This window comes from Protobothrops mucrosquamatus, unplaced genomic scaffold, assembly GCF_001527695.2.
Source record: "Protobothrops mucrosquamatus isolate PMUCROS unplaced genomic scaffold, P.Mucros_1.0 scaffold_213, whole genome shotgun sequence".
NCBI classification, from domain to species: Eukaryota; Metazoa; Chordata; class Lepidosauria; order Squamata; family Viperidae; genus Protobothrops; species Protobothrops mucrosquamatus.
In genome coordinates this window covers 1,615,913-1,642,393 of record NW_015386289.1, presented here as the reverse complement: position 1 = coordinate 1,642,393, position 26,481 = coordinate 1,615,913, and the positions used below count along the sequence as shown (strand labels likewise).

Sequence of the window (26,481 nt, the reverse complement as noted above, 5' to 3'; positions counted from 1 at the left end):
CCTAAATAGCTGAAGAGGCAAAATACATTGTTAAATAGAGAAGCAATTTTAAAATGTCTATTTTTTCTAACAAGAGATTTAAACATACAAATTTATATAAAACCTAATCTACAATATAAATATTAAAAGTGTCTGCCTCTATAGATAAGACTACTAAAAGATGTTATAGAAGAGGAACAACTTCTACCATACAATATCAAGACTGATTTCCAAGTGGATTTAAAAATGATAAGGTCACAAGAATGACATGGAAAAAGATGTTACATTGGACATACAAAACAAGCCAGATGATGTCTTAATAATTAAAAGGGATATGCAAATAACAAAGCAAGTGAGTGATTGTAATTGTAATCTTGAATAAAATTACTTCACAAAACCCCCAAACAAAATAAACAATCATGCTGCTAACAGGAGGCAACAGGCACTTCTGAAAAGATAATATGGATTATATTATTTGATATTTAGGTTTATATTTTACCTTTTTGGTCAGTGAGTCATCTGAGTCAAACGGCATTCGTGTAGATACATGAAAAATTACTTCAATAGTTGAAGTAGCATAATATGGGGCTGTTTGTCCTGTGCTACCGTTACGTTGCAGGCCACCCATAAACCCGCAGTGAGTTGAAAGATCAACCTTAATCAAGCAAAAAATAAAGATATTAATCTGCAATTCTAAACAAAGATAAAGGAAATATCCTCTGAATTTACTGGAACATTTTTACTAAACAAACTTAAAATTAATGTTTTGTTTTGGTTATTTTAGCTTATAAGTCATTCTAATTGAAGTTCACTCTGGTGGCATATATCTGTCTTCATTAGCTGGTATAAAACAAGACCCACCAATAAAATAACAGCAATCACAAACCTTAAAGTAACATTAAAGCAAAACACATAGCACTAGGCACCTAAATCAGTTTGTTTTATAAGTATTCCTACAAAGAGCACTTCAAATTAGATATCAAATATATCACAGATATCATACGTCATATTATCACAGATGATACACCATTCAGATGTATTAGAAAAGTAAATGGTTTCAGTGACAACTAAATAATGAGATCTTAAGTCAGGGACTTAACTAATGGGTTGAAGAGTATCCAGAAGGGTGCATACAGTTCTCCTTATAAACATTTTATGTTAGATTTTCTGAATTAGGGTAACTAAATGGTCAGAACCAAAATTCTTGCAGTATTATTTGGTAACACAATAGACATTATTTTGAGGTTTATGGATGTTCCGAGTTAAAAAAAATGATAGGATTAGCTTTCCTAAGTGATGGTACATGTCTGCTGGGAACATGCAATACGTAAGAGTTGCAGTCAGGCTCAGTAACAAAAGAAATGCTGAATTAAATTGGACAGTTAATCTAAAATGTGGAGAAATTACTATCACCAGCTCAAATATTCCACTACCACAATTAATATTATTAATTGAAACAAGACATTTGGGTAATATTTACCTCCCAACCCAATCCGGCAATAAAATCTTCATATGCTTGGCTTCCTTGAGGATTGGACAATATTGAACATTTATCTTCTTGTCCTTCAGCAATGTAAACAACTGCAATCTTGTGAGTGTCACGGCTACAAAAACAAACAAAAAAATATTGTGTTACCTTTATACATTTCTATTCTGAAGAGTTACTAAAATAGATTTAAACAGAAATAATGAAGAATGTGTAATTAAAAATATACACTATATACAAAAAAGGAATGTGTAAAATACAAATGGGGGCAAATTTTAGAGACAGGAAGAACCATCAAGAGTAATTAAATTTTTTTGATGGCTGTCCTTTGCTACTTGCACTGTTGTTGTTTTTTTTTTAAGTGCCTCTGAATCAGTGTTGACTCCTGACAATTGCATGAACAAGTCCCTGCAGTTTTCTTGGCAAAGGTTTTGCCATTGCTCGCTTCCTAGAACTGAGAGAGAGTGACTGGTCCAGCATCACCTAGATCAGTGGTTCTCAACCTTTTTAATGCCGCGACCCCAACCGGTCGTAAGTCGAGGACTAAACCGGTCGTAAGTCGAGGACTAAACCGGTCGTAAGTCGAGAACTAAACCGGTCGTAAGTCAAGGACTACCCAACCGGTCGTAAGTCAAGGACTTTCCCTGCCCGGGAGCGCCACGCATGCGTGGTTCCGCCCCCTGCGCCGGCCGAGGCGTAGCTGGCAAGCGGCAGAGATGGAGCAGGCCGATCACCAGCTGGCCCAGCCCAAGGGAGGTAAGGCACCCGCCGGAAAAGGGGAAAAAATGGCGGACAAAAAAAATGGCGGACAGCCTTGCTTGGCAACCCCCATGAAATGGTCGATCGACCCCAAATGGGGTCCCGACCCACAGGTTGAGAACCACTGACCTAGATGGCTTTATTCCTAAGGTGGGACTAGAACTCATGGTCTCCTGGTTTCTACTCTGATGCTCTTTCCCACCAAGAAGTCAAATATTGCTCTCAAACTGCCACCTCTTTCCAGGAACATTTGGGAACAATATCCAAGGCATTGTCATAGAAAATAATAGCTGGTGGGAAGGGATTCATGATGGTCACCACAGTAAAACAAAATGTCAATTCATACAAGGTTTTGAACATAATTCTCTTCTTTAAATCCAGTCCTCTTTTAGTTCTCATGCTAATATTTTCATTTCAAGTTGTAAAGGTGGAAATATATGGTTCGCTGGAATTTTCAGTTAAAGTTTAGTCTAATGTATTATGATTTGCTGGCTACATTCAAAATGTATCATTTTCATCATAGTATAAATTCTGGTCTTAAGCTATGAACATTAAATTGAATTTAAACATATTTGGGAGAAGCACATGTCCATCATCTGACAAAAATTAAAAATAATAAAATTAAATAAAACATTAAAATAAGTAAAAAAATAAATACATTAAAAAGAAAACAAAAAATAAATTCAAATGGCAGACTCATTAGACCACTAGGTCTTTTTTTGCTTCCAGTTTTTCTATCTTTCTAACATTCCTCCTTCAATTTCATAATTACACTTTCAAATGTGTTCTAGTCAAATAAAAGTTAGTATGATAAACTCATATAAAAGAACAGTATGGTACAAGTAGTCTTTGACTTATGAATGGTTGCTTAGTGACTATTCGAAGTTACAGTGGACCTCCCAAAAGCTACCTACGATACGGTGCTGAAGTTATGACTGCTGTAGCACCGCTGTGGTCATTCGCCCTTGTGACTGACTGCAGGGATGCTGCAGTGTCCCTCAGTCTATCTCCCTCCATCCTCCTGGGTCCCCCCAGGCCTTGGGCTTGCTTCCCATTACACTGGGCCCCACACCTGCTCCTCCTCTACTGAAGATCTCCAAAGCTCTGGGGTTCAGGTTAGGGAAAGCCACTCTGTTTCTGGGCTGTGTACTGCAGTCCCAGAAGAAGCGATCACCATTTTCTAAGCAGCCACATTAAATTGTGGTTGCTACCAAATCTGTGCCACGTGGCTCAGCAATGTTTCCTTAATGTGAGCTCCTCAATATTCTGCAGTGTATCATAGCATTCTGCACTGCTGCGGAATGCCGCAGAGCTTTGGTCAAGGAAGCAAAGTAAGCTGCTTTGTGGCTGGGCCACATGATGCAGTCCCAGAAACACTGAACTGTGGTTGCTTGGAAAATGGCAGCTGCTTCCAGGGTCATGCCACATGGCCCAGCAACAGAATGGCTTTGCTTACAGTCACTCAATATCTGGGAATAGGTTCCTGGGTATAGGATGAGTTGTGGTCTTTTTGTTTCCTTCTTAATTTTTTTTTATTGTTTCTTTTGAATACTATGTATATGTAAGTTTATCTCCAAGTGACTATTGATGGCTGATTTGTCTGAATAACAAGCTTCGGGGAATTATCTATCATTTTTGGATTTGGCTTGGTCTAGGATGCTCACAATTTTCCAGTTGAAATTAAGGGTATGTCCATATATTGCAAGATTAAGAAGTTTGTATTCTGCCTTTTGACTGCTAGTTGGTGTTCATAGATGTACTTTGTTAGTCTTCTGTTTGCCCTACATAGTGGCTATTACAGTCCTTATACTATATGTTGTAGAATAGATCACCCCCATCCCCAAAATAGCCTGACTTTCTTTTTATGTGACAATATTTATGATATTTGAAGAATCATTGTTTCCCCCTTAAATTATCATTTCTCAAGATTAAACATATTTGGTTCTTTTAATATATTCTCAGAGAGCTTAGTTTTCAGATCATCCGCACTGGCCTTTTCTGACACTTTGAAATCTTCTTAAAATGAAGTGCATGGAAATGGATTCAGTACTTGAGGTGGGGTCTAACCAAAGCACAACAGAACAAAACAATTACTTTCAATTATTTGGAAAAGCTTAATTTCTGTTTTTTGTACCCCATCATACTTCTGGCTTATATTCAGTTTGCAATCAAATAGTACTTCAAAATCTTGTTTTGCAAGATAATAAGCCAGATATCCTCTTTTTGTTCTAACATCTTCACTAAGTTTTTTATGTAGCTATATTGACTTCTTTTGTTTTGTATCATTTATGCTTTTAATTGGAATTGTTTACAATGATGCTTTCAGTACCTCATTCTTTAGAAAATCTCCCCCATCTCCAATCTCCTTCCTATTAGTTATCTTGCTATGTGACCCTTTTATCTTTCTCTGAATTTATTAAAATCTATTGTTATTCTTTTCAACCCAGTAAAATGTTAGAAATAAATTAAACAACTTGGAATTTGATCTGAACAGTGGCAGAACAATTCTCCAAAACCAAACCAAACCAACCAAATTTGGTGTGGAGGGAGAAACTGGAAAAAGAAAGATTCAACTGGGACCTGCAGAGAAAAAAAAATTCTACAACAAATTCTACCATATAGGTAATCATTGAGTTATGACAGCAATTGGGTTTGGAATTACTGTCGCTAAGTGATGCAGTCGTAAAACACAATGTCACATGATTGCATTGCTTAGCAATGGCGTTCCTAATAATCCCTGTTGCATTGTTAACCAAATCCCACTGGTTGTTAGGTGAGGACCTATCCTGATCCAAGCCATTCCCAGCTTGGTCTCGATGGCAGCAGCACTGAGGCTGCAGTAGAGCCTTGGGGCCTTCAACGGCCTCAGCCAGCTGCCATTGTCCCCAGACCTCTATTTTAGCTGCAGTGCCACTCCAATGCCACTCAGGGTTGTCTCAAGCCCTGCACCATGGTCAGCCATCTTAGTGCCAGCTGCCTCTATCACTCTATGCTCTACAGGTTCTGCCACACGTAGCTGACCTTCACCATGTTACTCCTGCTGCTCAATCTTCAACCCCAGCACTGCCACCAAAGAATGACACCGTGCAGGGCAGCCACAACAGCTAAGATGGGCAAGAGATAGGTGAGTGGGGGAATTTAAGCACCTTATGGTCATAAGTGTTGGCAGGCTGCCGAGCACTTGACTTTTGACCACATGATTGCCGAGGTGCTGCAACTGCTGCAACTGGGGTCCAGGGGTAAGTACCATCGTTCAGCACCACTGTAACTTTGAGAGGTCGTTGAATAAATAGTTGTTAAGCAAGGACTACCTGTTATGTTAGAGAGGCAATTAGGCAGAGGCTCAGATTGTTGCTGATTGTTTTATTTTAAGGCCTTCCTCCTTCTCTGTCATGTGACCTAGAGCACAACTACTTTGGAAATAATTCCAGAAGTCATCCTCTGCATGCTTTCTCTAGCTTGTTTTAAGTCCAAGTTATATGCTTGCTTCAATTTCAATCTTCCTTAAAATCAAGAATAACATAGTCTTTTTTTCCTCTGTTCCACTTTCTCAATTAAATCTTGTCTATTGATTAATATCTAGTCAGGAATAGTATTTGCCTCCATTTTCTGAAGCAGAAAGTTATCTGCCAGGCAAGACAGAATGTTCTGGAATATTATGCTTGGCACAGTTTGTTTCCCAACAAATGTCAGGTTGGGAATTACTGCTTTGTAAACTCTGCAGTTTGCTTTTAGAATGCATTATCTACATATTTTCTTTGTTTGTAAGAGTGAAAGCAGCCATCACCAGCAATATTACTTTTACAGGTAGTCCTTAAACTTATGACCACAACTGAGACGGGGATTGCTGTCATGAGTGCAGCCATAACCCACTGCTTGGTGCATTTTTTTCTTCTTTGCTATGTGAAGCTGGCCCCTTTCAGCCCAGCACCGTGACACATAAAGTGACATTCTTGTGTGTGCAGTCCCTTTAAGATGCTTTGTGCATTGCTTTTGTGCTCGAAGTCAGTGCCAGCAATCTAGCCAGGCTGGCCTCAACAGCACCAGGAAAAAGATGGCAATGAAGGTTTGCTAGGGTGGCAGAGTGCAAGACAACAGGGGGGCCAAAAGGGCATAGATGGGCAAGATAGGTGGACGGGGGAATGGAAGCAGAATGGAATAGGTTTGATATACCTGTATCCTTTCAGATTTCACAACTAGCATTGCCCTATAGTATGGCCCCTTTGGATGTGTCTTCTGATGGGGAAGAAGAGGAACCGTTTAGCTTGCTATCCTGTTGGGTGGCAACCAATAATGCCAGCACAGAATATATTTTAAATGGAAGCTCTTTTGAGAATAGAATAAAGCAATGAGACCTAAGATGCTACACACGTAATTTTTCTAAACAAAACATCACTTCTCTTTTCACTGTTTTTTACTCAGTTTAGTCCCACGTAGAAACTCATTCTTATTTATTCTGGTAAAAATGAGGTCATTATCAGCAATTCCATTAACTTGGATAAAACAATACAACAAGCTATAATTTTGTTGACAAGTGAACAAAATATATACCCCTCAACTTTAGTTCTTGGCAGTCCACATTTTTCTTCTCTTAAAAACAATTTAAACATATCTTCCTACGTGGGCTGTATTCTTCTCTTCTACTCATTAAACTGACCCTCTGGAGCTCACATTACTTTTTTCTCTTACTATCTATTTTCCTTTTGTGAATTTCACATGTATGTAAGCTATGAAATATAATGTTACTACTGAATTCTACTTCATTTGGCATTATTTTAATCTTGGCTAGGTATGTCAACAAAAGATCACTTCAAACCATCCATTAAAAAATTGCAAGTTTGTTTTCCAACATTCTGAAATAAAGCATTACAATGATTCAAATATTATGTCTACTGAGTACTGATTATACAAACTGAATGTATAATCACATTAATGTTGTCTTTTTTATTTTATCATATGACGATTTACAATATTTTTTGCTGGAATACTATTTACTTGCAGTTTACAAAAAAAAAAAAACCTGGACAATGTAGTTTTTTTGCACTGGGTTGCAGTTGCAGACAATGGGTTCGCTTAATGACTGTTATGTTCGCTTAATGACTATGGCATTCACTTAATGACCACTGCAAAAAGATCATAAAATCAGTCACAGTCACATGCTCACTCACTTAACAACTGGCATGACTTAAGGCCATAATTCCAGTCTCAATTACAGTCGTAAGTCAAGGACTACTTGTAGGCAACACCAATCCAAAACTGTCCAAGGGTCAAATTTTATTTATGTATGTTCAAGACCGACATGGGTTTGTATGGAATTTGATCATAATGATGGATTTATATTTTGTAATTATAAAGAAAGAATAAGATACCTATTTTTAGAAAACAACATTAAATAATGCAACTGATACTCTTAAGCATATTCATGAATTGTAAGTAATTAAAATGTTTAACTTACCATTGTCTAGAGTCTAAATTTTTCAGCTCTCTCAACAATTTAGAATTTTTCTTCAAAATATTAAAACTTTTTCTAAAATAGAATACAATTATGGTAGAATATCTCATAATACATAACTGGTATATTTTGTAACTAACAAACTGGTGCATTTAGATACTACCCTGAAGCTCTTTCTGACTGGTTTTGGTTCCCAATAATCCCTCCCTCCAAACCTATTAACTTGTGTTTAATACCAGGATTAAACTTGTGTCTATTATCAGGATCTAGAGACCATTTATGTCATAGTCTTCTATAACTGTTTATGCAGCTTAGTCAGAATGGAAATGTGTTATTACTTGATTTTTCTCTAAACATGTTATCTAGTATGTAAATTTTCTATTTTCAAATTATATTTTCTATTTTACCTATAAAATTTCAATTAGGGAAATTCATTAAAATTGAAATATTTCCTGCCAAAATAGTGTGGGTATGTATTTATGGGTACACACACACACACAGGCACACAAATTTATCTGAAAGGAAAAATGAGCAAATTTCAGTTAGGTGATATCTGGAAAATGATACAAATAATTAAGAAAATTGTGACACTTAAAGAATAACATACATCTTATGGTATAAACTCTTAGATCAGAAATTCTTGGGCTGTTACTGTTGTTTTGCTGCAGAAGGCTAAAGTGGCAGTGCCTATGCCTCTGAAACTGAGAATGAAAACATAGGAGTTACGTTTAAAGATTTATTATGGCTAGTGGTGACCTAGTTCAAATGTGACAATTTAACTTTGGGGGTATTCTGGTTCTTACAGGAGCTAGAAATCAGAATAATCATTTTTGAATAAATACCTTTTTATACTGTACTGGAGTAGGGAAATTTTTACCGTTGAAGAATAAGTTGGAAAATTATTGTTTCCCACCCACCCCAATGTATTACTCATAAATACTGAATGCTGAAGCCAAATGACAACTATAGTTCATATCAGAATTTTAATTAGTAAATAGCAACTTAAGCATGGCCCATTAGTTTGCCTTTAATAACAATTTAATCCATTTAGGTTGAACTGCTATGCCAAACTAAATTCAGGAGAGGCATTGATATTATATTTAGAAGCCCCTACTATCACCCTTTAACCAGATGGATAGAAGTAGCAATCTCACTTGAATTATACCAATTATTGCAATTTGTTTCCCACTTTTGCAAACCTTGCTCAGATCTGTGCCGTCCTTTCTTAAGGAGGCCAAGAAAATATTAAATTGGAGGGGAAGAATGATTTTACTATTAATTTTTATTCTTAAATTACCCAGGAGGCATTTTCCACCTTGTGACAGCATTCCTTTTAGTGTTAAATAGTCCAATCTTTAAAACCTCCTCAGAGGGAGGAGCTATCTGTTTCCCAAAGCAGACTGAGAGAGCAAGATTGGCCCTCAGCCTCAAGAACATACGTTTTTCTATTTGTAATTTACTGCAGTGAAATGCAGAGTCGGGATTCATACAGTTAAACTATGAAATTCACTGTCCAAAGTTGTGGTAATGCTAGCAAAATAGGGGGAGACATCATTCTAAGGTGGAAAATGTTTCCTGCACAACTTCAAGAAAATAAACAGGTGACCAGGACCCAAAGAAAGAAAAAGAAAACAACAGCAACAATGAATAATAAAAAAGTAGTAGTACACAGATCTCTGAAAAACTCCACAAACCTAGTTGTTGATACTAGCTGACAAATTATGTTGGGCTGAATTGCAAAAGGGGAATAGATTTTTCTTTATTCTTTTACAGGGAGTAGAAGATCCCTGATTGGAATTCTGGAAAGGGACCAACTATGTCCATTTCCCTCTTTTCCTCAATAAAAAGAGCTCCATATGCCCTCACCTGCAAGTGATGGGAGAGCAGTCCTACTACTTCTTTCATAATAGATAACTGAGTGCCTGACCATTTGGAGGCAGCTTTTTTAAAAAAATAAATAAATAAACCATTTCCCTCCATTGACTGTACAAACTGAGTTGGAAGAGGAGGCTGATTTGGTCCTTTCCTAAGTTAAAAAAAGGCTTAGCTTTCCTCCTTTCTAAGGAAGAATAAGAAACCTTCAGGAAACTAAACATTGGGCTATCTTAAAAGAGAAAGAGAATGTAAATAACAAGGGTAAAATGACCTCCTCCTCCTCCTTGGATGCTACTTAGAAGTTGGCCCTTAACTCAGTAAAAATGGCTCTCCCCCATTTGGTGAGAAAAAGCAAATAGTCCATCACTATTGGGAAAGGCACTAATGTTCTTTCCCGCCCCCCGCCCCCCTCAAAATTCTTAGAATACTGTGAATGCTTACCTTTTTTCCCAAGAATTCATTCCTAAGCCATTTAGCAAAAGTCTACATAAATGAAATTGTGACTGTAGCAGAGCAGGTCCTGGCATCTTCTGATTTTCGCTTTTTGTATTATGATTCAGATAATATCCATGAGCATATTCATTTTCTATGCAACTCTGCTGCAGTATTACTTCAATGATATCACTAGTTTGGGCATGACTCATGCCAAATGGAGATGGGGATGGCTCATTTAATTTTACTTGTGGATATAAAAGGCACTCAGGACTAGTACTGCCAATCTTTTCTAGCAACCTATCAAGAGCATCTTCTCCATCATCTATCTGAATGAAATCAGTTGGAGACTCAAAGTTCTGCTTATTCTTTTCCATAATCACAGAGAATTTTCTGTTCTTCTGATCTACTGAATATGCAGCTATTGGCCCATACATCAATTGTCCGTCCCATGAATGCTTTCCAGAGATATCCCTAACAATTACTCTTACTTCTGAGAAAGATTCGTCCAATTCATCATCCAGCCCCCTTTTTGAAGGAATCTGGAGGTAAGAAATGACAGCATTTTCATTAAATTCAAAGATCTGTAAATTGGGGCTTCGGAAGACTTCAGGTGAGAGTTCAGAAGATTCCATACAAGAATTGTTGTGATTTTCAGTAATAAGACTATGTAGAACAGCAGGACCTTCAGTCAGAGGATAATGGCCCAAATTGTTAACTAGATGTGCCATAATCATTCGTGCTGTCAATGGTATTAACTCCAAGCTCCTCCGCTTCATTTCTGAAAATAGTTAATCATAACAATGATTAAAAAATAAATAAAACAGCCTACACACACACACATACACCCCTTTCCCAATTTTGCAACTTAGGACAAGGTACATTTTCAATTTTTATAAGCTTCTAAAATGAGAAAGGTACAAGCTATACAGTCTGACAAGAAATTAACTAATAATATAATTTTAAGAACAGTATCTAAAGATATTCTAATTGTGGATTTGAAACTAGAGATAGGTTTGCTCCAAGTATAAAGGTACTTGGAGGTGAAGGTACCATATTATTTAACCATAAATTAAGACTGAACAAATATTAGAAGACAGTTTTTCATAAATCTACATAAGAGAGCAAAAGATCAGGAGCAGATTATTATTTCAAATTATTTCAAATAATCTGCAATAACTGTTTAATTTGCTCCTATCTATAATGCTGTGACATTTTGGCAACAATATGCAAGTTATGTGGTCCAGATTGAAGTCTACTTTCCAGGCCTGGCCCAGCACAGAAGATGTCAGTGGCAGGTGCACATGCGAGTACAGCTCCATTTATGTGAGCCCTGTGCTCGTGCGAATGCAGCTTTGCATGCAAGTAGAGGGTGCTTGCGATCATGCACAAGCAGAGGGTACTTGTGCTCGTGCGCAAAGCTTCAATTGTGTGAGAAGCAGATACTTACACTCAAACACAAAGCTCCATTCACACGAGCGGAGGGCACTTGCACTCGTGCGCAAAGCTCCATTTGCCCTCCGCTAGCGTGAGTGGAGCTTCATGCACATGTGCTTGCCCATCTCTCCGGCAGCCCAGTTTTGAACAGGCTATGGACCGGTAATGAGTCGTAGCCTGGGGGGTTGAGGACCCCTGGTCTACTGCATCATCCCATTGGACAGTTACCCTACTGCCTCCCATCTTTCTGTTCCAAGTAAGAGACAGCCAAATGCTTTCCTTCCTGTAGGCAAAGCTGAATGCACATGAACATTTTTAAAAAATTGTTTAAATTTATTTAAAGATACATGAACAGTAAAAACAGTAAAAAAAACCCAATAAAAATATGAGGGAAAAGAGAATATATTTAAATTTTTCAAAATACAAAATATTGGTTTTTTTTCTTTTAATATTCTCTAAAATCGTTACATAAGAAAAAAGAATGGAGATGGGGCCAATCAAATGGTAAATTTGATTATATTGCTGCTGCCATGGGGGTGAGTGGGTAGTTGTTTATGTTTAGTTTGTGATTCTTAATGTTGTGAGCCACTTGGAGTCACCTACAGTATGCTTGAGTTGGGGAAAGAAAGAAAAGGAAGGAAGGAAGGAAGGAAGGAAGGAAGGAAGGAAGGAAGGAAGGAAGGAAGGAAAGAAAGAAAGAAAGAAAGAAAGAAAGAAAGAAAGAAAGAAAGAAAGAAAGAAAGAAAGAAAGAAAGAAAGAATCCACTGTTGGTCTTACAAGTCACTGGGATACATATAAAGATAATCATAGAACTGTTTGGCACTTTAAGAAGTAATACCAGTAGTAGAAGCAGATCAGAATTTGACAAAAACAGCCAAAGTTATAAGAATAAATAGTTGAAATAACAAAAAATTGAAGAACTCCATCCTTAGCTTTATGGTCTGTCAGAAAAAAAAATAATGTTCTAAAAACTTATGCTGGATCTGGCACTAGGCTATGTGCAAAATTATAGATTAGGATTCCATATTAAATTTGGTATCAGACTTACTTTTAAGATATAAAGTTATACCTGATGTTGATGCATAAAACTTAATCTGCCAATCTTCTAATGTCAGGATTGAATGTAATTTTCAATGAAAAGCATAAAGTATCCTAGCAGTATCTATCCTCTATAACAGGGCTTTTCAACCTTTTCACCCATGGTACCACTTTTAGGATATGGCAACATCCAAGTACCACCAGTCGCCTAGCAAGGTGTCAAAAACTTGATGACAAAAGAAAAAAAAAAGGAAAAAAGTGATAAAGTACAGGTAGTCCTCGACTTACAACAGTTCACTTAGTGACTGTTCAAAGTTACAATGGCACTGAAAAAAGTGCCCCCAAAGCCACAGCCGAGCAAGACACCTGCCTGCGCACCTGGCGGCGCTCTTCCTCCTGTCCGAGGTTTCCATTGTTGTGAGCATTTTTGTTGAGGATTGGCAGCAGGGGTGGGGTGATGGGGTGTTTGGTTTTTATTCCCCCCGTCTGCTGGGTGGTTGCAGCAGGTTTTGGTCACTTCACATGACCCTGGGACACTGTGACCGTCATAAATATGAATCAGTTGCCAAGCATCTGAATGTAAATCACAAGACCCTGGAGATGCTGCAACATTCCAGCTGATTGGCACTTCTTTTGGGCTCAGCAGAAGCGCCAGGATCAGCGCCGAGCTCCAGCTGGAGCCTGGCGCTGATCCTGGGGCTTCCACTGAGCCCTGACAGCCCCGAAGAAGCACTGAGCCCTGACAGCCCTGCAGCTCCAGCCATCTCTCGCTCAGGCTTGTGCGGTGCTGCCACCGGTTCAGCTCATTCCCCTCCCCCGCTACCACTTTTCTAGGATGGTCGCGTACCACCTGCCAGGTGCCAATGTACCACAGGTGGTACCCATACCACTGGTTGAAAAGCCCTGCTCTATAAAACCAAGTTTCCATACTCTCTAGGAATCTAAGGTTTGATTTATACTTAAGAAGAAGAATTGGCAATAAACCACAAGTAAGTATTTACAATTTGTTTAAACTTATGATGAACTATTTTCTAAAGCTGTTGAGCTTTATACATTGCCACCAGATAGGAAATAATGATCAAACCTGATTCTTATATTTCCAACAGTCTTTTGAATATATATTATACACTTTGGCGATCAACACTGGATAATATACCAACTAATGAATTCTCACACCAGTTTTTCCTAACTATAATATTGTACTGTAAATTTAGTATCTACCTTCCACCAATATTCCCTTTATTGCATACCAATTGTCCTGTTTAAATTCTGCACCCCTATAATCATGTAGTCTTTGACTTTTGTGAATCACTTTTCAATAAACATTTATATAGAAGCATTCCAAATTCAGATAATTCCTTAATATGTCATCCTATATATCCCTTTTCCTATAAGCAGTATATGTACATGTGTATAAGGGGCATATACTCAAACATGCAAACATGTAAATATAAAAAGTTATATACCCAAATGCATCAAAATGCATAATTGCTTTTAAAATAAAAAAACTCCTGTTTTGTGAACCATTTGCTCTGTAATAATTTTCCCTTTAAAATCAGAAATAAAATAGCACAGAGGCTTCACATAGTAAGAGCTTATTAATTCAGGTAGAAATGTTATTCTATCAACTATTCATCTCTCCCTGCTGCTTCTTTAACTGCAGGCTCTCTACATTGATTAGTAAGCAAACAGTTAAGATACCGGTTATCAATTGCTTACTTTAAAAGTTGAGTAGGAAAAAAAATGCACCAATTTCAGCTGCATTTGTGGGAAGGGAAAGTTGACAGATCTGATTATTTTAAAAAAGAAATACATTGACACAAAGGAACATTAAAAAGAAATGAACTTTATGAGGTGGCAAAAAATTTATATGTACTTTATATTTATAAGGAAAAATATATATGAACTGTACTGTGAATTGTCAAAGTAATGGCATCTTTTATACATGATCATTAAGTTTATCTATTAAAATACTGAATGTATTTTATTTGTATAAGAATAATAACCAAATTACTTCAGTTATTTGTTTCAGATAACAGTTTTAATTTCATTGATGAAGTCTGGTTACAAAGAAAGAAATCTTCAAATTTACAGAGATGTGAGAAGCCCGTTATTTCCAATTTTTTCTTTTTATGCAGATATTATTATCATCAAAAATAGTTGAAAATCACTGCATAAGCTAGAAATTAGTTAGCAGTGCAGCAGTTGTGTATAGGATGATACATGTGTCTTCCCAGTATAAATAAATAAAATAAATAAAAGTGAAGCACACACACATAGACACACTTATTACTTAAATCTCACAAGATTGACAAACCTCATGGTGCTCTCATCTTAAGCCTTAATTACTTATTCATACATTTTTTCTATTATACTTTCTTCTCTGGGAGCTCAAGATGGTATGCATGGCCATCTCCTCCCCCCTCAGATTATCCCCAATTAGGTTGGGCTGAGAGTGAGTGACTTGGCAAAGGTCACTTAATGAGCTCTACAGTGAGGGAGGGATTTAAGCTTGATCTAAACCAATACACCACACTGGCCTTCTGTACAAAGAATGCCAAAACCTAGTGAGATTTGATGATCCTATAATATTTTGATTATTTTAAACAGACCTTTGACACCATACTAAGAACCATCTGCAGTTTTCTAGTAAAGTACAAATGTCCCTGGAGGAAAGACTGAATGTCACTATGAAATATTATTCTTGAGTTTTCTTCTTGGTTATTATAAAAAAACCTTGAAGTTCAGCACAAACACAAGTAAAATTACTGGGTCCTAGATTATTACTGGAGAAGCCCTCTATAAAATTTTCTTGCCAAATGCTATAATGTAAGAATGCTTAGATTTCCCTTGTTTGCATACGTCGGTACAGGATTTTATTCTAAGTATAAAAACTGTTCCAAAAGTAATATTTATTGAAAAGGAAGCTTCCCCCTTGCCTTGTTGTAGCTCTTTGAAAAAGTACTGCATGAACTCTCCGGCCCTCAAGGAAGATTTGAAATGTGAAAAAGAAATTGTAGTTGACAGAAGAGAAAGAAGTCAAGTGGAAGCAACTTGCATCAGTGCATGCTCCAACATGCTGCCAAAGATTTATCATATCTTAAACATAATGCTTACATTTATTAGGGTTCAGTTCTTGTAAAACATGTATTTTTCTTTTCCATGAAAAGTAAAAGGTGCTGTTCCCTTTCAAATTATTTATCTCAAAGGAGCTTTTTCATGAGGCAACTGGACTTTCTTGTTTTTCTTTGAAGACATTTCACTTCTTAGCCAAGAAGCGTCTTTGGGATAAATAATTTGAAAGTCAAGTTGCCTCATGAAAAAGCACCTTTGGGATAACTATGACCTGGATGACTGAGAATCTCCACAGACATCTTTCAAATTATTTGTTACCTTCAGCAACAGTGAGCAAATTATTCAGGTCTGCAGAAGACTGAACCGGAATCACTTCAGAATTCCTAACATTTCCTAGGGGCATAAAGGGATCATAGAACTCACTGGAGAGGTCGGCAAGACTTAAAAGATAATGGCTTTGCTGTGTGTACAGGTTTGAACCATAAACACAACAGTTCAGGATCTGCAATAAAACAAATATATATATATATATAATGAAATACCACAAAGTTATTCAAGAGAAAGCACTTTAGGGATGTTAAATCACTCTAACTTGAGCTTCTAAGTGTTATGAATACTACTAAATTAAACATGAAATTAAAAATATCTGAGTAATTCCTAAAACAATATTTTTTAAAATGGAAGATATAGATATAAGGAAATAGCCACTATCTCAAATAGGGTACTGAAATGATACTGAAAACCTGTTCTATTTCACATTTAATGTACACTAAGAATATAGAAAATAAATGGGGCAATGATACATTTGAAAATGTATCTAATACAACAGCAATAAAAAAAGAATTAATAGTGTCCATAGCACATGTGTTAATGACAAAACTGGTGTAAGAGTATGGGCAGAATCTCAGAGAGCTGTACACAAAGTCTGCTGTAGTTCATCAAAACTATGACTTTTTTGTAATTTTGTTTTGATTCAGTATGCTGCTATTCTTATTCATAGGTATTAGGAAGTGAAATATTTAGGTATGATCATTCATACTTACCCTATAAATATAATCAAGCAATGGAGTATTAGAAGAATAATGATTTTCAAAACTGGAAGTAAATACAGGCTCCAACAATATCTTCACTGGCAATGTCATGCACCAATCCAATAAACAAAGTAACAATGAAACTATAAACTAAAACAGAAAAATGTCCCAAAATTAGTTCCACTTAGAAAGTTGGAAAACCTGATCTAACAAAATGAAATTTACCAGGTAATATATGATGTCTAATATGAACTGAAAAATCTATGAACAAATACCACTCATCAGCAGTAAAGTTGTTCCTGGTCATCTATTTGAACTCTAAAGCTGAAATTTGCTCTCTTCCCACAAAACAGCAATTATCAATCAAACAAGCCAAATTGCCTAATTTAAACATTAGCTCTTCATGTTAACTATGCAATATTGAGACAAAATGAAAGCATCTAATCATTACACACCTTTTTATCACTTTCCACAGAAGAGTATTCTGCACTTGGTAGGAGAAATGCAATAGTGGCAACAAGGATCTGTGACAAAGCAATTTTAAAATAAATTTACAGAAATATTTGGTTCCCCAATCAATCAAAGCATGGGACAGCTCAAAAATATCAATAGTATATGAATAATTACTTTGTAATTATTTACCCATTACCTTTTTCTTCAACTCTATTGCCTAAAACGATTAGCAAAGTTTCTAAGAGAAAAAGAAAATTTTGTAGCAATGCAATTTTCTTTTCCTTCAGAGATTTGCAGTCAGCTAAATCTCTTGAACTTGTAAACATGAATTTAAGCAATCAGCAGCTTAATGCCCTAGAACATCCTACAGAAGCTTTTTATCCATGTTGCAATAGCTGACACTATGTTTATAACGAATAATGATTGTGTGAATGGACATATGAGTAGCTAAAATAGAAACGGCAGCCCTAAAGATAGCAGAGGCTCTCCGTGGCTAATGAAATGAGTAAAGATTCCCCTGACACTTAAATTCTGATGCCTTGATATACTTGGAATGTTTGCAAATGGTGGACTTACATAAATTTTGTCCAACATTTTCCTATTAATAAAAGCAGGCAAAGATTTATAAAATCTGAAGAGAATCCAGAGTATGAAATAGGTCCCCCAACATGATCAATATCCAACATACCAGCACTGGTCCTTAGAATGAACTAAATTCACTGTCCCCCAGAAGGAAGGAGGCAAAATTTCCTTGGTATGACAAAAAAACCAAATTAACTTGTGGCAGAAAAGAAGGATTTGGGTGCAATTTCATTGTCATGAAAAAGCACAATTGACAACCCTCAGACAGAAATGCAACTTCAAAAATCTATAAGTAGATGCGACTTGCACTAAGTGAGAATGAACTGTTTCTAGAAATGACTAAAGGCTACAAAGGGCTAGCAGTATCAACCATAAAAATCTAGCTAAAGTTCCAAATAGAGAACTAATTAATGAAATAATCCTTTACATTTTAAACATTGATATAAAAGGAAACTGAAAAAAACTCCATTGCAACTTCTGAAATAGGTACATTTAAAAAACGGAACCAGCAAAATATTGGTTCCTGCATATATTTTGTGGGTTATTAGAAAGAGAATAAACCTAATTAGCTTATATGTTTTGTAGTAAATTGCAGCCAGATGGCTTTGGCAGCAAAGGGAGAGAGGACTCAAATACACCACTACAGAATTACTAGCGCTATATCTGTTGAGAGGGACATAGAACATGAAGTGGTTTGTGTTTTCTAAAAACATTTTATAATTATTTTAAACAGCTATTGAAGTGCACAGTATCTCCATTAGCACAGGAGGATTAAAATGTGTCTGCTCCAAATAAGGCATTATGTCTCACTTAAAAAACAACCATTAAAAACAAATACCAATTTCCATATATAACTATTTTGGAAACAAAACATACTTCAATAATTTTTTGGGGTAGAGAAATGTTGTATTTCTGTAGTTTTTCCCAGTAAGATGTCAATAACTGAAAGATATCACAGGCTGCTTGTGCAATCTGCTTGTTAGAAAACTGCAAAAATGAAAAACAAATGAATAAGAAATAAAGGACCAACACCATCACAAGTGGATTGTTGTATTTCCAAAAATTTCTTTCTCACTCTCTATTACATAAATTCTCAAAAGTGAGATCTACCCATCTTCTATGTACACACACATTGGAAGTAACATTAAATTGGCCTCTGTGCATTATGTGACTATATCCAAATGTAAATGATGCTACAATCTCAACCAACCATGATTTAGGCCAGCAGATGGCTTTTCCCATTTGACTCTGTAAATTACTTAGAGAGCTGTAAAGCCCTATGAAGCAGTATGTAAGTGCTATTGCTAAATACTATCTCCCTTAGAATACCGTAACATCCCTTAAGAGGGGATGGGGTTAACAATTCTCAAAACAATTGTTTTCAGGTCTATGCATCCCTCCTAACAGAATATTATGCTAAACGTATTTGCTATGAAAAAGCAATATCAGTCATAGAGGGTAAGAAAGTTTTTTGCTTTGTTTTTAATTTTAATTTCAAACATGAAAAACTGAAATCAGGTTATTAAATACAATTACATAATTCTTTTGGCTATACTGTAATTCAGCAAGTAATGACTATATATAAGATCCAGGCACATCATGCCAATGCAGTCCTTCATATGTTTTATGAAACGGGCCCTCTACAAAAGCTTGAATTATAACAGCTTTGTTTAGACATTAGAAGACTTGTTGCTCTAAAAGCTTACTCCTACTAAAAAAATTGTAAATATATAATTCACTGTCTCTAATACATGACAAATGTTTCTGATATTTTCAAAAACATAATAGACCAAATAAATGAACCTTCTGAATAACTTAACAAAGTATTCTAAGTGAATACTTTTGTTTGTGATCAGCCCACACAGTTGAATGCACTTAAAATCATTTGTACCTTTAGTGTCACACCAAAAACATTTATTGCATCTTTTACTTGAGGATGGTTGGTACAGTGCACAAGTTCTTCACATATCCAAAGCCCAAGACAGCAAAGGGATAAATACCTTAAAAAAGAAAGTTTACTTTGATAAGTCACAAAGTCTTCTATATTTCTTATATTAGTAGGGTCTGTAATTGAATTATGAAAAATCACCATGCATAAAGTTCAGACTGTCACTATTTTAGGATAATTATTTTTTTATTTTAGTGCTAAATGTAAACCCTAACATTTCTGCCATAAAAAGCAATGTTTGGTCTTTTGCCTAAGCTATATTCATTTTTTACATTTATAGTCTAGCTTTACAATATGAAGGGTCTTATTCTACATGTAAGGGCAATGAAATTACAATTATTTGTCCTCTTCTGTGGACCACTGGCTGTACTTGTCTGTAATTTATTTTGAGCTGAAATAATTTTTATCTTGGACAGGTAGACATGTCTTTTTTCACTAATATATGTTCTTTAATTATATTCTGTAATATTTTATGTTTCATTCAGGATTTTACCTTGAAGCTTCACTTGGTTCCTCTTTGGCATTCTTTAAAAGAGTATTTATGAGGCAAAACTAGAAGAAGAAAAATTACAAGAATAAAAAGTTTCTTCTGACAGACGTATTGTAGATTTTTGCTTATTTTTCAATAAAATTAAATAACAAAAACTTAGAGAAGACAAAATAAATAAAGTTAATTAACTCTTTGGGCATTTCGTAAATCAACAAATGAACAACAGTATTCCACATGAATTTGGAAAAATGCTACTTAACAAATATTGGCAAAATGGAAAATATAGGTCTATTTAAAACACATTAACATTTGTTTTTGTGGCGAGATGGCAACATTGACCCTCAAATAGCACATCTGAGCTCACTGAGACTATCCTTTCTCTGCAAAGATGTAAACTCTTCTGGAAGATACTAACTGCTTAATTATTTAAAAGTATTTTTTTTAAAATTCAGGGATACACAAGTGTTATCCATAAGAAATTCATTATACCTGTTATAAATGACAATACAATTTTTTTAAAATACCATTTCCCTAAACAATGAGGAAAAAGTAGAACTTCCAGGTAGATACTATCAAATAAATACATTGTACAGCTCTTTTAAAGTTCTTCCACTTTTCTGAGCCAATGGATAAACTTAAATTTTTGAGATGATGGTTTAAGTAATTTCACACAAGAGCTGCCATAGGAAAATAGCATACACCAGCAGGCAAACAAGGCATCAGTGTATATACATTCATCATCTTATTTTCTAAGATAAAATTCAGCAGTACTGTTCGCAATAAAGTTATGCTGGAAGGACTACTTTGAATGCTGTGTAAAACATTTAAAGGAACATGTGGAAATATTAATGAAACATCTCTGTTATATTATTAAACTTGTCTGTATCATGAAAAACTATCCCCTCCGAAACAAAAAGGCTGTGCAGAGGCAAGACGACGTGTGGATGAGGCAGAGCAACTACTTGATTAAAGCTTTGGAAGTACTCTTTGAGCATATCTATACTCACACTAGTTTAACGTTAACCTGATTTAAGAAAATCTTGTTTGGACTGTGACACTATGGCAATAATGTGTAAGATATTTAGTCTGAACCATAGGCTTCCATATCCTTCCTTATGGCTGTTCCACTGTTGCTGTGCTCTCCCATCTTTCTGGTTCAGGAAAGCAACAGCCAATTGATTTCCTCTTTATGTACAGGTCTTTCTACACACATATTGATTGTCTATGTGAAGACAGAAAATGGGACTGTATATGTACTGCTGAAGTGAGTACAAACACACATATACATATATCCATCCATCCATCCATCCATCCATCCATCCATCCATCCATCCATCCATCCATCCATCCATCCACAAAGTTAAATTAAATTTAAAGTTAAAGCATCAAAACTTATGTACATGCTGGCACAACAAGCAGTTTTTAAAAATGTTTTTCTGATTCCCCAGTTTCTTTCTATTGTCATTTAAACCACCTTTCCATATATACTAGAAACTCAATCATTATAACCACAAACAAAATGCTGCTGTTTTTTGTCAGAATCTGGCAGAAATGCTTTTAATTACTTGCTCTTTCCTTGAGTTCTTATTTGTCTATTTTTACCCATACACACCCTCCAGTGGTGCACTGTTTCACTATTTTTCCAGTCATCCAACGTTAGAAGGGTTTCATCTTCACGTGCCAAATAGCCCAAATAACTTGTATGACAGAAAGAAACTAAGCTAAAAAATGCAAACATTTCTGCGGAATTTTGAACCAACAATCTTCTATTTGCAAGACAAAAGTTATAACCACTGTATTGCTATTGAACTTATAGTAAAAATTAACTTTAAACCACATTAAATAGGATTGTAAGCTGTGACACTGGACTTGTTGGGTGAGCCTACAACAAACTGAATCAAAGGGGCAGGAGATGGGGACATAACACGAGAGCCAGTTTGATGTAGTGATGAAGGTGCTGGCTTAGGCAGCGGGAGACTATGAGTTTTAGGTCTTTCATGCCCTTGGGCATGAAAACTGACGTGACTTTGGGCCATTTACTGTCTCAGCCCAACTCACCTCACAGAGTTGTTATGGGGAAAATAGGAAGCAGGAGTATTATGTTTATTCATTGCCTTGAGCTGACTGCGCATGCACGCACATGCATGCACACAGACAGACATATCAAATAATAAGATGGAAAAGTGTACTCCAGAAATAGAGCAGTAAAACATTTCCCTGAAATGTTTTAAGTGGAGAATTAACTGAAATCAGTGGCATCAATTTCTCCCTTTCAGGAACTATAGCCAGCTTATTCTGATAGTGAGGATAAGCATTTTGTTTCAGTTGCTGACTTTTCCCCAAATTTAATCACTCTCCTCCAAAAACAGCTAGATGAGGCCAACTATTTTTCCTTTAGATGAAAGGACCTGGGATAGGAAAAATCAATTTCTGAATCCTATTGCGTAAAGAATGAGCAGTAAGTCTTAAAATACAATACTGCTGCATCATCAACTTGCAATGTTGAAATATTCACGCTTCTGTTTAACAAAAAGAGTTATCAATCCTGTGTTAAAACATTTTACTGTTCCCATTTCCATGTACAGAAGGTTAAAATCTTCATTTGGCCTGATAACAGTTCTTTTGGAAGATAAAACTGGGTTTAGAATTTCTTCAGAAAACCCGAAATTGATCTGTGACTTTGGATTGAGAACTCCAGAAAAAAAGAGAACTACAGCCTCTTGGTGAATTGATATAATGAACAAAGCCTATCCCTAAAACTTCTGAATCAATCTGAAATGGCAGGAAAACAGTAAGTAAGTCTGGAAGAAGAGGAACGAGATACATAAGAAGAGGGATGGATACATATTTTCTCCATTCTTTCTATCATGAAGGAGTCTAGCTTTTAAGGCCATTTAAACAGAGGGTAATTACTATTCCTGATGGCAGAGAATTCTATAGTTTACCTATATAATAGATTCACTTTATTTCAGTCATTAACCAGCCCAAAAGAATTGGTATTCAAATATCCAAAACTAAATTGACAATGTCAGTATAATTAAGAAAAGTACATACAGACAAAAAAATGGCTTAAAGACTATATTAAATCAAAATATACTAAAGGACTTGTTTGGCTACACATATAAAACAAGAAAAAATTAAAATTAGTATTCTGGATGATATAAACTTGGAATGGAAGTAAAAAATACAAATACTAAACAAATGCATATACACACATATAAATATATATTCATAATTAAAGCAATTAAATTATCCAAAAAGGATTTAAGAATTACAAACTTTTCTTACAGATCCCTGTCAAACCTGACAGAAATATAGTATAATACCTGATATGGCAGGAATATCCAAAGTCAGTGATTAATGCTAAGTCTGAGGTTAATGTTAAGCCTTAACTATATATTATTCTGAGAAATATTTTATTTTATTTGTCCTATAATTTCATTCAACTAGTTTCTGTGGATAAAACTAAACACTGAAGGATAAAAACACATACACACAAAACCATTTTTCTTTAACTTTTTTCCTACTATTCATGATTCAATATCTCTTTCTATATATTATCCTAGAGGTGTATTTTTTACCTTGCTTTCATTCCAAAAAAGCTTTAAATTCTTTGGTATTTCCTAATAGGGGAGCTGCTTCAATGACTTAATCATTTTGGTTCTCCTTTGCTCCATCTTTTCCATCTCTAAAATATCCTAAAATATCCTTGAAGATATGACTACTCTGGTTCTAGGTTTCTGGTCAACTGTTGATCATCTGTGCATTAAGATCTGAATCTCTTTTCTGTACCTCAGCATAAATAAATTTTAAAAAATGGTCTTTTCTGTATCATTTAAAAGTAAGAGAACAGCACAAATTAGATTTGCATAGCACCTTAACCCACAGTATATATTATAATACATGCAACACCAATTTCAGGAAGGCAGCCTGACTGCCTCTTATCATATAGATCAGCCCACAAAGGAAAAAAAAATTACTTTGACATCTGCAGTTCCTGTTGTGATTTCTGCTTCAGGAACAGATGATAGCAATGCAATGTCTTGGTAAAGGTTAGGAAAGCAAATCAGAGATCCAAGAATAGTATTTGCTTCTAAGCGAGGAGCCTATAACAAACAAATAAATGCATATGTTTATATTGCTATATTAATAAAAAATAGGGCCTGGTAATATCAAAACAGAAACCAGTGGTTAAGGTCACAGGTTAGAAACAGGGAGACTGTGAGGTCTAGTACTGCCTTAGGCATTAAAGCCAGCTGGGTGACTTTGGGCCAGTCACTCTCAGCCCAAACCACCCTCACAGAATAGTAGTAGGGAATATAGGAAGAACTTTAATACTAAAGCTTTGATGTGTTTCTTATATCAAAATGGCAACAATCTGATAATATAGCTAGAAGAGCTTCCAAAGTCCACAAAAAAAAAGAATTGGGGGCCATAAATTCCTTTCCCTTGAACATTTTCAACAGTCAATATAGCATAGAGGGAAGAACCCACAATTTCCATGTACAATTTGATTCCATTTCATTCATTCATCAATGTTTTGCTTCTCTAATGAAAATTGGTTTGTATTAAAGAAAACTTCAATAATTAACCAAATCCCTAATTACATTTTGGAATATTCAGTCTTAGATTATTGAGGACACCTGCTCAGAACACAGAGTTCCATTGCCGATTTCTGATATCACAGACAGTCCCTGACTTAGGACCACAATTGGGAGCGGATGTTCCTCCATAAATAAGTGTGAGTCATCTTGTAAACTGGATCTGATTTTATGACCTTTTTTAAAGTGGCCATTAAGTGAATCTGATTTCCCAATTGTCTTTGCTTGCGGGAAGCTAGCTAACAAGGTTGCAAAATTCAATTACATGAGCACAAGATGCTACAATCATCATAAATATAAGCTAGTTGCCAAATTGCGGTCATGTGATTGTGGGGGTTGTATGACGGATATAACTTTGAGGATGGATCATGTCATTTTTTCTAAATTGTGATAACTCTGAACCATCGTTAAATGAACAGTTGTAAGTTGTGGATTTCCTGTAGTAGGAGTCCAGCGCACACCTTTGCTATATAGCTCATGCTGTTCTGATAAGCTGTTGATTACCCAGAAAAACAATTCAGGGAACAAATATAATGTGAGGGAAGAAAAAAATTGTTACCACAAAATAACTTTCAATTGAGCAATTTCTGAATTTCTTATATGTTTGACTAAACTGCATGAGAAGCCAGATACAGAACAAAAAAGGTATTTGTTTTTCCTTTAAATGGCATTTTTTTTATCAAAATGACATAACATTTCCAGACCTTCTTCTGCAACTACAAAAGATTACACCTGCAAATGTTAGATGGACTGCATAAATTCCCCTCATTCTATTTTTGAAAATGTCTCTCTTTCTCAATGCACAAGTGATTAATTTCTGACCAGATCAGAAACTGAAATATGAACATAAAAATGAATCAATGAAAAAGAAGAAAAATATTCAGATCTCAATCAAGTGAATTTTCATTTATTTTCAATACGACTGCATTTCCTAGCATTCAAAAATTCAATTTAATATTATATAATAAAAATATCATACTTCAACAGCATGAGTTCTGGCTTGGCTATGTAACTGACAATGAGAAGTGATCAACAAGATATTAGTTCATACTGCCAATCAGAAAGATATCCTAATGAAAAATATACTCCTACCTTGAAATTTGAGATCCTTGGCAAGTTATTTGAAAAAAACAACCATAAATCATTCTCCTCCAATGCCACACTGCACTAATGAGTTAATACTAATTAAGAGTAGTGAAATCTGCACATTGTTAACCATCATACACTGAACACTAACATACTTACTTCCAACATATTTGTACTCAGAACCCTAGTTGCCGCTGTTATGAAGTCTCTTATTAGCAGTGTAAAGCCGGGTAAGCCCAAGAAGAAAAAGAATGGGGAGCAGTGTTTGATAATAGTGTTCAAAACATCCTGAAAAGGAAAAAAAATGAAATATGTGAATATGTTAAGAGTTTTTCATTTGTCCTTAAAATCAGTATCCTGCAATAGATCATAGGAGAAAGATCCTCTGGTTGATGAGGACAAATGCACTGCAAGAAACCTAGCTTTATACAACAGGCTGTTTTGTGCAGAGTGCAGGTAGGGATGGGGAGCTGAGGTTATCTTCATTCTGGAATGAAAATTTAAATTTGAGTAAATATATTTTAATATTAAGAATGATTCTTTCAGTATTTATATGTGAATTTTAAAATACACACATGCATGAGGGGCCATCGGTGCTCTCTGAGCTTAGCTGTTTTGTTGCAGATGTTTCATTACCCAAACTAGGTACCGTATTTATTGGCGTATAACACGCACAGGCGTATAACACGCACCTTCATTTTAAGGGAAATTTCAGGAAAAAAACTTAAAGGTGGGGCCGGGCGGCGGAGAGCTTGG

General features: G+C 35.6%; 1 protein-coding gene across 1 annotated transcript in view; it reads right to left on the bottom strand.

The window, feature by feature from the left end:
• The window catches only part of RALGAPA2 (Ral GTPase activating protein catalytic alpha subunit 2), a 165,569-nt gene that overhangs the window by 61,468 nt on the left and 77,620 nt on the right, over positions 1-26,481 (bottom strand). Inside the window, exons 24-35 of the mRNA XM_029286429.1 lie at positions 25,885-26,013; positions 24,019-24,144; positions 20,042-20,100; positions 19,492-19,600; positions 18,477-18,587; positions 17,021-17,089; positions 16,578-16,715; positions 15,853-16,036; positions 9,993-10,764; positions 7,680-7,751; positions 1,460-1,583; positions 479-634 (exon numbers count right to left, since the gene is read on the bottom strand). Coding sequence (XP_029142262.1) covers positions 479-634; positions 1,460-1,583; positions 7,680-7,751; positions 9,993-10,764; positions 15,853-16,036; positions 16,578-16,715; positions 17,021-17,089; positions 18,477-18,587; positions 19,492-19,600; positions 20,042-20,100; positions 24,019-24,144; positions 25,885-26,013 — 2,049 coding nt within the window. The remainder of the gene's footprint in view (positions 1-478; positions 635-1,459; positions 1,584-7,679; positions 7,752-9,992; positions 10,765-15,852; positions 16,037-16,577; positions 16,716-17,020; positions 17,090-18,476; positions 18,588-19,491; positions 19,601-20,041; positions 20,101-24,018; positions 24,145-25,884; positions 26,014-26,481) is intronic.